The 15,780-nt window shown below is 38.8% G+C and overlaps 1 protein-coding gene across 1 annotated transcript in view; it reads right to left on the bottom strand.

Moving 5' to 3' along the window:
* CATSPERE (catsper channel auxiliary subunit epsilon) overlaps nt 1-15,780 on the bottom strand; it is a 175,277-nt gene that overhangs the window by 118,716 nt on the left and 40,781 nt on the right. The window contains exon 6 of the mRNA XM_089311658.1: nt 8,422-8,446. Coding sequence (XP_089167784.1) covers nt 8,422-8,446 — 25 coding nt within the window. The remainder of the gene's footprint in view (nt 1-8,421; nt 8,447-15,780) is intronic.

Below are 15,780 nucleotides of genomic sequence, written 5' to 3'. Positions count from 1 at the left end.
AATCATGTCATCTGTTAAAAGGGATAGTTTGATTTCCTCCTTCCCAATTTTGTATCCCTTTGATTTCTTTTTCTTGCCTAATGGCTCTGGCTAAAACTTCCAGTACTATATTGAATAACAGTGGTGGGAGTGGGCATCCCTGTCTGGTACCAGATCTCAGTGGGAATGCTTCCAACTTTTCACCACTCAATAGGATGCTGGCTGTGGGTTTGTCATAAATTGCCTTGATTGTGTTGAGTAATGTTCCTTTTATACCCAATTTGCTCAGAGTTTTCATCATGAAAGGGTGTTGCATTTTATCAAATGCTCTTTCTGCATATATTGAGATAATCATATGGTTTTCTTCTTCGTTTTGTTAATGTGATGCATCACATTGATTGATTTGCAAATGTTGAACCATCCCTGCATAGCAGGGATAAATCTCACTTGGTCTGGGAGGATGATCTTTCTGATGTGTTATTGGATTCTAATGGCTAGAATTTTGTTCAGGATTTTTGTGTCTATGTTCATCAGAGAAACTGGTCGTACTTCTATTTCTCCATTGCATCTTTTTCAGGTTTAGGAATTAAGGTGAAACTGGCCTCATAGAAATAATTTGTTTTGAATAACTTGAGAAGTGGAGTTGGTTCTTTAAATGTCTGGTAGAATTCAGCAGTGAAGCCATCTGGTCCTGGGCCTTTTTTGTTGGCAGAGTCTTTATGACTGATTCAATTTCCGTCTTGGTAATGGGTATGTTTAGGTTTTCTATGTCTACATGGCTCAATTTAGGTAGGTTGTATGTGTCTATTTATTCTAGGTTTCCCTGTTTGTTGGCACACAGCCCTTTGTTGTAATTTCTGATGATTCTTTTTATTTCTGTGATGTTTGTTGTTACATTTCCTTTTTCATCTCTAATTTTATTGATTTGGGTCTTCTTTCTTCTTCTTTTGGGTTAGTGGGCCCAAAAAAACCAGCTCTGTGTTTTGCTGACCTTTTGTATATTTTTTTAATTCCGTTTGTTGATTTCTAATTTTAATTATTTCTTGTGTCCTACTAGTTTTGGGCTTGGTGTGTTGCTGTCTTTCTAGATCCTTGAGATGCTTTGATAGCTCATTTATTTGGTGCCTTTCCAATTTCTTGATGTAGGCACCAATTGCTATAAACTTTCCTCTTAACACTGCTTTTGCTGAATCCCATAAGTTTTAATATGTTGTATTGTTGTCTTCATTTGTTTCTAGAAATTTTTTTAATTCTCTTTTGATTTCTTCAATATCTCACTGTTCATTCAGGAGCTTGTTGTTCAGCCTCCATCTGTTTGCATATGTTCTAAAGATTCCTGATTTGCTGATTTCCAGCCTTATTCCACTGTGGTCTGAGAAGATACATAGTATGATTTCTATTTTTTGGAATATGGTAAGACTTGCTTTATTGCCTAGCATGTGATCAATCCTAGAGAAAGTTGCATGCACTGATGAGAAGAAAGTGTATTCTGTAGCTGTAGAATGGAAAGTTGTGTAGATATCTTTTAGGTCCATTTGGTCTACAATGTTGATTAACTGTGCTGTTTCTGCTGATTTTCTGTCTGGTTGATCTGTCCATTGCTGAAAGTAGGGTACTGAAGTCCTCCTTACTACTTAATTGGAGTCTATGTCTCCCTTTAGATCCATTAACATTTCTTTTAAATAGCCAAGTACCCTGTAACTAGGTGCATATACATTTATAATAGTTATATCTTCCTGTTGAATTGATCCCTTAATCATTACATATTGTCTTTGTCTCTTTTAACAGTTTTTGTTTTAAAGTCTCTTTTGTCTGATATTAGGATGGCTATATTAGCAGTTTTTTTTGGTTTCTGTTGGCATGGAATAGCTTTTTCCATCCTTTTACTTTGAGTCTGCATGCATGTTTGTTGGTGAGATATGTTTCTTGTAGGCAGCAAATAGATGGGTTTCGTTTTGAATCCATTCATCCAGTCTGTGTCTTTTAACTGGAGAGTTGAGGCCATTTACATTCAAGGTGACTATTGATAAATAATGACTTTGCACTGCCATTTTTCAAAAAATATTCCTATTTTTACTCTGAATTTCCTTTTAAGTTTTATTGGGATATTTTCTTCCTTTACCTTCTTTTGTAGTGATGCTCATGTTTCTGTGTTTCTGTGTCAACACATCCTTAAGCATCTGTTGTAGGGCTGGACGGGTGGTGACAAATTCATTCAATTGCTTGTTATTGAAGGTTTTTTTTTTTTTTTTAAAGATCTATTTATTTATTTTAAATACAGAGTTACACAGCGAGAGCAGAGGCAGAGAGAGAGAGAGAGGTCTTCCATCTGATGGTTCACTCCCCAATTGGCCACAATGGCCAGAAGTGTGCCAATCCGAAGTCAGGAACCAGGAGCTTCCTCTGGGTCTCCCACACCGGTGCAGGGGCCCAAGGACTTGGGCCATCTTCTACTGCTTTCCCAGGCCATAGCAGAGAGCTGGATCGGAAGTTGAGCAGCCAGGTCTCGAACCAGTGCCTATATGGGAGGCTGGCGCTTTCAGGCCAGGGCATTAACCTGCTGCCCCACAGTCCCATCCCCATTATTGAAGGTTTTATTTTACCTTTACTCATAAATGAGAGTTTTGCAGGGTACAGTATTCTGGGTTGACAGTTTGTTTCTCTAAGGACTTAGAATTTATCTTGCCATTCTCTCCTTGCCTGTGGGGTTTCTGATGAGAAGCCTGCTGTGAGTCTAATTGGAGATCCTCTGACATTAATCTGGTGTTTCTCTTGTGTACATTTTGGAATCTTTTGTCTTTTACTGTGGAAAGTTTGATTACAATGTGTTGTTGTGAAGATCTTTTCTGGTCATGTCTATTAGGAGTTCTATGTGCTTCCTGTACTTGGATGTCCCTTTCTTTCTCCAAATTAGGGAAATTTTCTGTTATTATTTCACTAATAGGCCTTCTAATGCTTTCTCTTTTTCCATGCCTCCAGGAACTCCTAGAGCCTGTATGTTGGGTCGTTTGGTAGTATCCTGTAGATTCCCAATATTATTTTTTTAGTTTTCTAATTTCTTCTTGTTTTTGGTTTGACTGTATAATTTCCTATGCTTTGTCTTTTAAGTCTGATATTCTTTCTTCTTCTTCACCAATTCTGTTGTTAAGTTTTCCACTGCATTTTTTATCTGTTCTATTGAATTGTTCATTTCATTTTGATTTCCCTTTAAGATCTCAATTTTGTGGGAGGAATTTTCTTTCATGTCACATATGGATTTCAGTAGTTCATGCATTTGCTTCTGATTACTTCTATGTAATCTTATGATAACTTTTAGAATTCCATTTCTGGCATTTCTTCAATCTCATCATCTTCACAATCTAGTATTGAAGTGTTGTGTTCTTTTGGAGGTGTTGTATTGTCTTCCTTATTCTTATTTCTTGAATTACTTGGCATTTGTGGAGATACTTGTTAGTTTCTTTGATTTTTCACTGTGGCGGTTTTATCTTTTTACCTTGCTTCTGTAGGTAATGGAGTGTCTGCTTTCAGTGAATATCTAGAGGTGTGTGGTGAATGTGGCCAGGGAGCTCTGTTCAGTTCTCCTGGGCAAAGGGTGTGTCTAAGGTGACACACCCAGGTTTGGCTTAGTAGATCTTTTTTTGTTTGTTTTTTATCAGAAGGGAGGTTTATTCTGCTCAGCTGAGCTCCTTTCCTCAAAGGAGACCAGTGCCTGAGTGCTAGCCCCAGTGGGTATAATATTTGTCTGCTCTGCCCACAGGACCGACCACACAAAGGATCTGTTCAGTCCTCAGTGTAAGCTCAGATTCCCCTGCAGTGTCCCTCAGCAGGTAACCAGGAAGCCCTGTGTGTGTGCAGTCTCCCACAGTGACTGCCCAAAGTCCCAGCCACACCATGAACCTTCCCACATAGCCTCAGTTTTTTTTTCACAGTCCTGGCTTACAAGCCTCCCACAGTCATGATCACTCAGCCCCCTGTTACTTCTCCCCACCATAGTTAGGAATCTCCACTCGACTGGTTGCTTGGCATGGACACGAGCTGGCACAGCTATTATGTATGTCCAAAATGGTGCCTGCTTTATTGGCTTGTTACAGGATGCCACTGTAAGGTAATCAGGGAGAGAAAAACATGCCCTTCCTTTTTTTCCCTCCTCTAGTTTGGCAGGTACACCATCCCCCATGGGGTTTCAAGCCCAGTTTCCTCTAGGCTTTTCCTGCAGCTTTATCACCAGTGGCTTGGGCTGCTGCAGTCTGGTCTCACCTCACTTTCCAACACTGGTGCAGAGACTCTCGACTGCTGGGGTCCTAAGTTGTGGGCATCCATGCCCTTCACCTAGGTCCACCTTGTCCCTTAATTTGTATAGAGTTTCCTCTGCCATTTTCTCCCTAACTCTTCCCTGAGACTTTATTCTGTCCACTTTTTTTAAGCTATCTTCTCCTAGACTAGAGCAGTATCTCCCTCTGCCATCTTGGAAGCTCTCCCTGGAATTTCTATTATATGCATGATTAAATGTTTCAGTCCTCTAAGACTCTTAAATTTCTTTGGATATTTTCTATCTTTTCACATTGATTTGCTGCATTCTACATGAGTCTCATTCCAAAAAATTTTAAAATGTTTATTTATTTGAGAGGCAGAGTTACAGACCAAGAGAGGGAGACAGAGAGAGAGGTTTTCCATCTGATGGTTCATCCTCAAATGGCTGCATTGCTGGAGCTGGGGTGATCCAAAGCCAGTAGCCAGGAGATTTTTACAGGTCTCCCACATGGGTGCCGAGACCGAAGTTCTTGGGCCATCTCCCACTGCTTTCGCAGGATATCAGCAGGAAGCTGGATTGGAAGTGGAACAGCCAGGACTTGAACCAGTGACCATGTGGGATGCTGGTGCTGCAGGCAGAGGCTTAACTTACTATGCCACAGACTAGCCCTTCATTCCAAATGATTAGTTCTCCAATTTTCTCAACTTTATCTAGTCTGCTGTTAATCTTTTATTGGATTTTGATTCTTAGAAGCTTAATTTTTTTCATTTTAAGATATCTTAATGGGATTTTTTTCTTTCTTTTAAAGATTTATTTCATTTATTTGAAACACAGAGTTACAAAGAGAGGGAGAGATGGAGAGAAATCAGAAGTGGAGCAAAAAACAAACAAACAAAAATAACAAAAACAATAAAAGGGGACCAGAGCTGTGGTGTAGTGGGTAAAGCCACTGCCTGCAGTGCTGACATCCTGCACAGGCATTGGTTTGAGTCCCAGCTGCTCTACTTCCAATCCAGCTCTCTGCTATCGCCTGGGAAAGTAGTGGCGGATGGCCCAAGTGCTGGGGCCCCTGCACTCACATGGGAGACCAACAAGAATCTCTTGGCCCATGGCTTCTGATTGGGCCAACTCTGGCCATTGTGGCCATTTGGGGAGTGAACCAGTGGATAGAAGACCTCTCTGTCTCTCTAGCTGCCTCTGCCTCTCTGTAACTCTGCCTTTCAAATAAATAAATAAATAATTAAAAAAAAAAGAGTGGAGCAGTCAGCCCCAGAGATAATTTTCAAATTCTGAATTTTCTATAGTTTCTGAACAAGCCCTTTTTTTATTCATTCTTTTATCTCTTTGCTTTAAATATGAATCCTAATCTTTCACATGATTCTGTATCTAGTGTTGAATAGTATAAGCTTTCTCCATTTTTGTGTCAATTCCAGTCAATTTGTTATTAATTTGTATCTTATTTTTTGAGGTATTTTACAGAGTTTTTCTATGAGAATCTTGTGTACTATTAGTTATAGAAAAAAAATTTTAAAAAGACTTATTTACTGGGACTGGTGCTGTGGCATAATGGCTAAAACCACTGCCTGTGGTGCCAGTTCCCCATAAAGGCGCTGGTTTGAGTCCTGGCTGCTCCACTTCTGATCCAGCTCCCTGTTGATGTGGCTGGGAAAGCAGCGGAAGATGTCCCGAATCCTTGGGCCCCTATACCCAATGGGAGACCAAGAAGAAGTTCCAAGCTCCTGGCTTCATATTGGATCAGCTCTGGCTCTTGGTGCCATCTGGGGAGTGAACCAGCAGATAGAAGACATCTCTCTGTCTTTCCATGTAACTCTGCCTTCAAATTTATTTGGAGAGTGACTCAATTTATTTGGAAGGCAGAATTACACACACACACTCACACACACACACACACACACACACAGACTGAGGAGCCAGGAGCCAGGAGCATCATCCAGGTCTCCCATGAGGGTGACGGGGCCCAAGCACCTGGGCCATCCTCCACTCTTTCCCAGGCACATCAGTAGGGAGCTGGATCGGAAGTGGAGCAGCTGGAACTCAAACTGGCACTCATATGGGATGCCAGTGTTGCAAGCAGCAGCTTTACACACTAGGCCATGGACCTGGCCCCTGGAAATGGGTTTTTGTAATAGTCTGTGCTCTTGGAATTTTTTGCGTGAAAAGTCATTTTTGTGTTTATTTCTTTGCACTAGTTTGTCAAGCCTCAGACTGTTAAACTAGGACATCACCCGAAAGGCATTTTAGGTAATTCCTTGTCCATCTATAGCCCCAAAGGGATGTACTATTTCTTTGCAATTAACATATGCCAGTGAGTAGAGCATTACTAGTCCCCGTAACCTTTTTAAAATCCAGTTTTTATATAAGGAGATGAGCTCCTCCTTCACCACAGGCTGAAGTCTTTGTTTCCTATTCTCATATGAATGCTACAACCTCACCCCTTACACAATAGCATTTAACTTCTATTTTAACATTCTTTATTCAGAACTCGATCTTACAACTCTGGCTGTGAGTCTCAATTATTTCTGACTACCAATAAACTCCTTTTCTTGTTTTTGAATTTTATACACACACGCACCTATATTAATGCAAAGGTCTGTTACTTGGGCACTAGCATTTTACACAATACATATACTTTCTGTAGGTATTCCAATGGATTTTGAATGTGATGGAGGTTACCTGTATTATTTGGGTCTGTATATATTCTATGTGTGGAAGTTCTCCTTTCGATTTCTGTTTATCTTACAATTTATTCCTCAATGATAATATTTTTTCTTGGTTTTGACCATTATTGTAGCTATAGCATTAATAATAACTGAATAGGGGCCAGCATTGTGGCGTAGGAGGTAAAGCTACTGCTTTCAATGCCAGCATCCCATTAACCCATTATGGGTGCCAGTTTGTCTCTTGGCTGCCCAAGTGCTTGGGTCCTTGTCACCCACCTGAGAGACCTGGATGAAGCTCCTGGCTCCTGGCTTTGATCTGGCTCATCCCTCACTGTGGACGCATGGGGACTGAACCAGCAAATGGATTATCTCTCTCTCTCCCCCTCTCTCTGTAACTTGCAATTCAAGTAAATAAATAAATCTTTATGAAAAAGATAAAAACTTTCTGATTTCAGGGCCCTTTCATACTCTAAGAAATTATGGAAGATTTTACAATGCTTTTGATTTATGTGGATTAGATCTATCAATATTTACCATAGAGCAGATTAAAACTGAGAACATTTTAAGATATTTATTTATTTTGTGGCCTAGTAAATTAAGCCTCCCCCTGTGGTGCTGGCATCCCATATGGACTCTGGTTTGTGTCCTGGCTGTACCTCTTCTAATTCAGCTCTCTGTGATGGCCTGGGAAAGCAGTGGAAGATGGCCTAAGTGCTCAGGCCCCTGCACCCAAGTGGGAGACCCAGAAGAAGCTCCTGGCTACTGGCTTTGGATCAGCTCAGCTCCAGCCATTGCAGCCATTTGGGGAGTGAACAAGCAGATGAAAGACCTTTCTCTCTGTTTCTCCTTTTCTCGGTCTGTAACTTTACCTCTCAAAGAAATAAAAAAAAATCTTAAAAAAGGTATTTACTTATTTTTAAAACAATGATAAACCTATTACATGCTAGCTAATATTTTTTAAAATATTAATATTTTTAAATTTTGATTTATGTGGATTATTATTTAAATTTAAATTAATATTTTTAAATTTTGATTTATGTGGATTATTATTTAAATTTAAATTATTATCTAAATTATATTTAATTAAAATAATATTTTAAATATTAAATTCAATAAATTTAATATTTAAATATTTGAATATTAAACTATTTAAATATTAAAATATTTAAATATTTTAAACAAAAATTGGTCAAAAAAATGACTGCTGCATATTTTCACAATCTCTTTCATGTGCGCATTAATAGAAGACATCTGAATAATCAGCTCTGCTCCTGCATTCACACTGTGGCTGTGCATTTGGTAGATGGATATAGGGGAAAACCCATCCTCTTGCAGATGTGTGGTTGGAAGAGGGTGCACTTCCTGAATAGGTCTTATGCAGCCTCACTATGGTTCCTCAAAACTTACTCCAAGTACCACCGCTCTAACTTCCTAGTCTGCTAATATGGAATATGAGAAACAGTATAGTAGTGACTTACAAAAGATACATAAAATTTAGAAAATTTTTACCTGGGTTAAGTTGTGAAAGAGATTTCTGTGGAGAGAAAGAAAACATATTTTAGTAAATGGCATGCTAAAAATTAATGTGAATGTTCTACCCTCAGTAATAATTTCCAAACCTTTGCAAATTCTCTCTGTATTTCATTACAAATTTATGGATAAATAGAGGCTACATTTTTATAACATCACTTCCGTATGTATATTTAACAATGTCTATGACTCTCATTTGTCATTATGGAAAGCATGCTTCATGAACAATACTGCAGTTCACATAATCAAAGTTGCATGATTAATTTTCTTTAAAAATTTGATATTATCATTCTACATTAAAAAGCCTATAGTGGGGGCCAGTGCTTTGGCACAGGTTAATCCTCCACCTGCGGCACCGGCATCCCATATGGGCACTGGTTTTAGTCCGGGCTGCTCCTCTTCCCATCCAGCTCTCTGCTGTGGCTTGGGAAAGCATTACAAGATGACCCAAGTCCTTGGGCCCCTGCACCCGCATGGGAGACTGGGAAGAAGCACCTGGCTCCCAGCTTAGGATAGGCGCAGCTCCAGCTGTTGCGGCCATTTGGAGAGTGAACCAAAGGAAGGAGGACCTTTCTCTCTGTCTCTCCCTCTCACTGTCTGTAACTCTACCTCTCAAATAAATAAAATAAACCTTTGGAAAAAAAGCCTATAGTGTTTACATATTGCAATATAGGTCAAATTCTTCATTACCACAAATCAGGGAAAAATATGATATTTTTCTTTTGGGGACTGGTTATCTTTGATGCATATAGCTAAAATATTAAGTCTTTCTGATTAATTGAAACCATTTGTAGAGACCCTGCTTCTCACTTGTTACGCTTTTTGTGTTACATTCTGGCTTTTTGTATTATTATATTTGTATATCTTTATTTGTTGATCTCTTCATTCACCAGCCCTAAAAGAAACAATATTTAATTGTATATTTAGTTGTATGTTTTATAGAAAGTGCTTTTTTCACTTTAAAATTATCTGTGTATATAGTATTTTCATATAATCTCTAAAAGCCAATATTTCAGGACTATATTCTTTCATTTGCTGATGCTACAAGGTACCTAGTACAGTATTATGCACAAAATAAAAAATTAGGGGCTGGCATTGTGGCATAGAAGGTCCATACCATACGGGCACCAGTTTGAGTCCTGGCTGCTCCACTTCTGACCCATCTTTCTGCTAACGTGCCAGCATCCCATATGGGCACCAGTCCGAGTCCCAGATGCTCCAATTCTGGTCCAGCTCTCTGCTACGGCCTGGGAAAGCAACAGAAGATGACCCAAGTGCTTGGGCCCATGCACCCATGTGGGAAACCCAGATGAAGCTCCTGGCTCCAGGCTTCAGCCTGGCCCAGTCCTCGCTGTTGCAGCCATTTGGGAAGTGAACTAGTGGATGAAGAACTCTCTCTCTTTCTCTTTCTGTCTTTCAAATAAATAAAACAAATCTTTAAAAAATAAATAAAATGAAAATATTTTGAGGGGTTGGGCATTAGGTATAGCAATGAAGACATCACTTGGGATACTCATATACTGTATAAGAGTACCTGGATTTGAGTCCAATTCCAGTTTCCTGTTAATGTGAACCCTAAGAGGCAGTAGTGATGGCTCAAGTTCTTTGGTCTCTGCCACCCATGTAAGAGACATATATTAAGTTCTAGTCTTCTGGTTTCAGTCTGGCCTGGCCCCTGCTGTTGCAGGTATTTGGGGAGTGACCCAGAAAAAGCAAGGTCTCTGTATCTCTCCAATAAATAAAAATAATTCTATATGCTGTTTTATTTTATGATTATATGGATATATATAGTTGTCAACCTCAAGCACAAATCAGAGCTATAACCTCAAAACCATTGTAATTTAGCACATTTAGCAAAGGTAGAGTATCTGTCAAAATAGAATTGTTTTCCCAGCAAATCTTTCTTTTTTATAAAAGGTTTGTTTTATTTATTTGAAAGGCAGAGTTACAGAGAGAGAGAGGGAGAGACAGGGAAAGAAATATTCCATCCACTGGTTCACTCCCCAAATGGCCTCAACAGCCAGGCATGGGCCGGACTGGAGCTTCTTCCGAGTCTCCTACTTGGGTGTAGGGGCCTAAGCACTTGGACCATCTCCTGCTGCCTTCCCAGGCACATCAGCAGAGAGCTGGATCGTAAGTGTAGCAGCCAGAACTCTATGGGATGCCAGGATTACAGGCGGTGGATTAACCTGCATGTGGCTCCTGGCTTCGGATCAGCGCAGTGCGCCAGCCACAGCGGCCATTGAGGGAGTGAACCAATGGAAAAGGAAGACCTTTCTCTGTCTCTCTCTCTCACTGTCCACTCTGCCTGTCAAACAAAACAAAACAAAACAAAACAAAACAAAACAAAAGAAAAACACACACACACACAATAAAGAGGAAAAAACTGATTCAGAACTAAAGAACTGGCTAAGGAATGATGAAAATTAGAACATTCTAGATTTATGAAAGTTTTCAAGCAGGCACATTTATTTCTACTATACATACAAAACTAACTATATCAGTAATTATAGAGATAAAACACTAAATTGCTCAATCTTGAAAGACAAAAATTTGTCATAGCAGGAAACATAGTAAATCCAGTTCAATACCACATACAAATGATATGCCTAAAGCAGAAGTTTACATAAAAATTGAAGATCAAAAGATAGAGATATATAAATATAATAATACAAAAAACCAGAATGTAACAGAAAACGCATAACAAGTGAGAAGCAGAGTCTCTACAAATAGTTTCAATTAATCAGAAAGGCTTAATATTTTAGTTGTATGCATCAAAAAGATAAACCAGCCCCAAAAAGACAAATATCATATTTTTCTCTGATCTGTGGTAACTAGTATACAGAGTACAAAAAAAAGTAATGTATATGAGTGAAATGGACATTTTGAGATTTGATTATTGTTTATAGCCCTTGTCTATACTCTGAGGGGCAGTGGTTTACTACTTGTTACTTGTTAAATTCTAATCTAGTGGAGGTTTAAGCTTGTGATAATAAGGTAAACTGAAAATATGTCATTACAAAAATTTAAAGAAAAATAGGAAAAGAAGGAGCAGGGAGAGAGAGTATGATGGGAAGTATCATTATGTTCACTTATAAGTATCATTTATATATATAAAACATATCTATGCATAATGAAATACATAAAATTTGTTCTTTTATAAATTAAAAATTAAATAATAAATAAATAAAGCTAATTTCAAAATATAAAGCTAAGATTTAGATTCCTACAAGGAAAAATGTTATATCATAGTAGAAGATTTTAGCACATCTCTGTCACCAATTGATAGATCAAACCAACAGTGATCTTATAAACACACTGAAGATTTGAATAGCACACTTAATACAATCTACTATACATAAATAGATTATTTCACCCAACAATACAAAAATACATATCTTTAGGTATTCATGGACCAATTATAAACATCTTTTACATTGGAAGCCTAAAAAACCTGGTCCCATAGCTCTCTGATTGCCATACAGTTAGGCTTGAATCCAATAAAAAATAAAAGATCATAATGTCTGTAAATTGAAAAATGCATTTCTGATAACTCATGATCAAAAAAACTATAGTAAGCATTAGAGAATTAGTTCTGAGCAACAACAAAAATTACAATTAAGAAATATTTCCAACATTCATTGAATGCAATTATAATGGTCCTAAAAAGAAAATGTATTACCTTAAATCTATACATTAGAAAAGAGAAAGCTTTATGTACAATGGGCTAGCTAATCAATATAATATGTTTGGAAGAACAACTGTTTTTTAATGACTCCTCTATTTTTCCTGCATTCTTTTTTTCTTTTATTTAATAAAAATAAATTTCAAAAGTACAGCTTTTGGATTATAGTGGTTTCTCCCCCCATAACCTCCCTCCTACCCACAAAGCATCCCATCTCCTACCCCCTCTTCCACTCCATTCTTCATTAAGATTCATTTGTAATTATCTTTATATACAGAAGATCAACTTAGTATATACTAAGTAAAGATGTCTACAGTTTGCACCCACACAGACACACAAAGTATAAAGTACTGTTTGAAGACTAGTTTTACCATTAATTTGCATAGTACAACACATTAAGGACAGAGATCCTACATGGGGAGTAAGTGCACAGTGACTCCCGTTGTCGATTTAACAATTGGCACTCTTATTTATGACGTCAGTAATCACCTGAGGCTCTTGTCGTGAGCAGCCAAGGCTATGGAAGCCTCTTGAGTTCACAAACTCCAACCTTATTTAGACAAGGCCATAATCACAGTGGATGTTCTCTCCTCCCTTCAGAGAAAGGTACCTCCTTCTTTGATGGCCTGTCCTTTCCACTGGGATCTCACTCACAGAGATCTTTCATTTAGGTCATTTTTTTCCCACAGTGTCTTGGCTTTCCATGCCTAAAATACTCTCATGGGCTTTTTAGCTGGACCTGACTGCCTTAAGGACTGATTCTGAGGCCAGAGTGCTCTTTAGGACATCTGCCATTCTGCTGTGTATCCTGCTTCCCATGTTGGACTGTTCTCTCCTTTTAATTCTATTAGTTATTACTAGCAGACACTGGTTTTGTTTATGTGATCCCTTTGACACTTAATCCTATCTTTATGATCAATTATGAACTTAAACTGACCACTTTGACAAGTAAGATGGCATTGGTACATGCCACCTTACTGGGATTTAGAATCTCATGGCATGTTTCTAGCTCTACCATCAGGGGTAAGTCCGAGTGAGCCTGTGCAGAACTGTACATCTCCTCCCTCTCTTATTCCCACTCTTATTTTTAACAGAGATCAATTTTCAGTTAAATTTAAACACCTAAGAATAATTGTGTGTTAGCTAAAGAGTTCAACCAATGGTATTAAATATAACAAGAAAACATTAGAAGAAATAAAATAGTGAGCTGTTCCTTGACTGTCAAGGCAAGGGCTGGTCAAGTAATTGTTTCTCATAGTGTCCGTTTCACTTCTACAGGTTTCCTTTTAGGTGCTCAGTTAGTTGTCATAGATCAGAGAGAACATATGGTATTTGTCCCTTTGGGACCGGCTTAATTCACTCAGCATGATGTTTTCCAGATCCCTCCATTTTGTTGCAAATGACTGGATTTCATTTTTTTTTTTTTTACTGCTGTATAGTATCCTATACAGTACATAGCCCATAATTTTTTTATCCAGTCTTCTGGGTATTTAGGTTGATTTCATGTCTTAGCTATTGTGAACTCAGCTGCAATAAACATTGAGGTGCAGACAGCTCTTTTATTTGCCAATTTAATTTCCTTTGGGTAAATTCTGAGGAGTGGGATGGCTGGGTCATGTGGTAGGGCTATATTCAGGTTTCTGAGGAATCTCCAAACTGTGGAAGAACAACTTTAAAGAAAGTCGGGCGCTGCAGCGTAGTGGGTAAGGCCACCAGATGCAGTGCCGGCGTCCCATGTGGGCGCCGGTTCAAGTCCTAGCTGCTCCACTTTTGATCCAACTCTCTGCCATGGCCAGGGAAAGCAGTAGAAGATGGCCAAGTCATTGGACCCCTGCACCTGCGTGGGAGACCAGGAAGAAGCTCCTGGCTCCTGGCTTCGGAAGGGCGCAGCTCTGGCCATTGCAGCCAACTGGAGAATGAACCAGTGGATGGAAAACCTGTCTCTCTCTCTCTCTCTCTCTCTCTCTCTCTCTACCTCTCCTTCTCTCTGTGTGTAACTCTGACTTTCAAATAAATAAATAAATCTTTAAAAAAGAAAAGAAAGCAAGTACAAGATAAGAGTGATAGTAATACAACAATTCAACAAAATCAAATGATGATTCTCTGAAAAGATGAATAAAATAGAAATAACTCAGAATAACAAAGAAACAAAAGGAAGGCACAAATAAAAATATTAAAAATGTTCAAAGAGGTATAACAACAGCTACTTCAGGGATTAAACAAATAGAAGGATGTTATAAGCAACTTTATGACAATAAAATTGATACCACAACAACTAACTCAAGGCATGGATAAATGACTAGAAACACTTTACTTATAGGCTGATTTTACAAGAATTAGAACTCCAAAATAGTCTGCTGACAATGAAAGGAACTGAATTTATAATCAGAAAATCCCCCCACCATAAATTCAGACCCAAGTGGATCTATGCAAGTTTTTATCACACTTTCAAGGAACATGTTTCCCATCTTGTGCAAACTCTCAAAGAATAGAAAAGGATGAAAATTCTTAACTTATGAGTTGAACATAGTCTTTTTTAAAAAGATTTATTTATTTTTATTATTTGAAAGGCAGAGTTACAGAGAGGCAGAGGCAGGGAGAGAGAGAAAGGTCTTCCATCCACTGGTTCACTGCCCAGCTGGCCACAATGGCCGGAGCTGGCCCAATCAGAAGCCAGGAGTCAGGAGCTTCTTCTGGGTCTCCCATGTAGGTGCAGGGGCCCAAGGACTTGGGCCATCTTCTGCTGCTTTCTCAGGCCATGGCAGAGAGCTAGATCAGAAATGGAGCAGTCAGGACTTGAACCAGCGCCCATATGGGATGCTAACACTGTAGGTGGTAGCTTCACCTGCTACACCACAGCGCCGGCCCCTGAACATATTCTTAATATAAAAAGTAGAAAAGGATTGTACAAGGGATTAAAATCACAGGTCAATCTCATTCATGGATACACACACACAAGGAGAAGCAAACAGATACTAGCAAACTGAATCCATCAATGTATAAAGAAGACAATTTTTTTTTCTTCCTTCAATTCCTTTAAGTTTCAGCTTTGCAACCATACAAAGAAGACAAATTTATCAAGATTATGTTGGCTTGTCCCAGAATTTAAGGTTATGGAAATTTAATTACTTAATTACTATTATACATCAGATTAACATAGTAAAGAAGAAAAACCCAACTAACTAAACTTTTAAATGAAAGCAGATAGTTTTTGAATAAATATCAACACTAGCTCATCAGAAAAATTCACAGCCAACAGAATAAAAGGGAACCTCCTTAACCAGGTAAAAGGTATCAACCAGAAGCCCTGTAAAAAATATCATCCAAAATATGAACTCAGGAGAGCCTTCCCTCTGAGATCAGGAATAATACAAGAGGGTCTGTATCACCCTTTTCATAAGCAGTCAGAAGAAAAGAAGCAAAAGACATATTTAGCAGAAAAGAATAAACAAAACCATCTTTACTTAGAGGTGATGTGAGCTGTTAAAATTCTAAGAGAGTATGTGGCCGGCGGCGCGGCTCAATAATAATCCTCCGCCTGTGGCGCCAGCACACCGTGTTCTCTAGTCCTGGTCGGGGCGCTGGTTCTGTCCCGGTTGCCCCTCTTCCAGGCCAGCTCTCTGCTGTGGCCCGGTAGTGCAGTAGAGGATGGC

The sequence above is a fragment of the Oryctolagus cuniculus genome, chromosome 13 (assembly GCF_051225735.1).
Source record: "Oryctolagus cuniculus isolate XC-2025 breed Fujian yellow rabbit chromosome 13, ASM5122573v1, whole genome shotgun sequence".
Classification (NCBI taxonomy): domain Eukaryota; kingdom Metazoa; phylum Chordata; class Mammalia; order Lagomorpha; family Leporidae; genus Oryctolagus; species Oryctolagus cuniculus.
The sequence above is the reverse complement of the archived record's forward strand: the minus strand, read 5'-3'. Positions and strand labels throughout refer to the sequence as shown.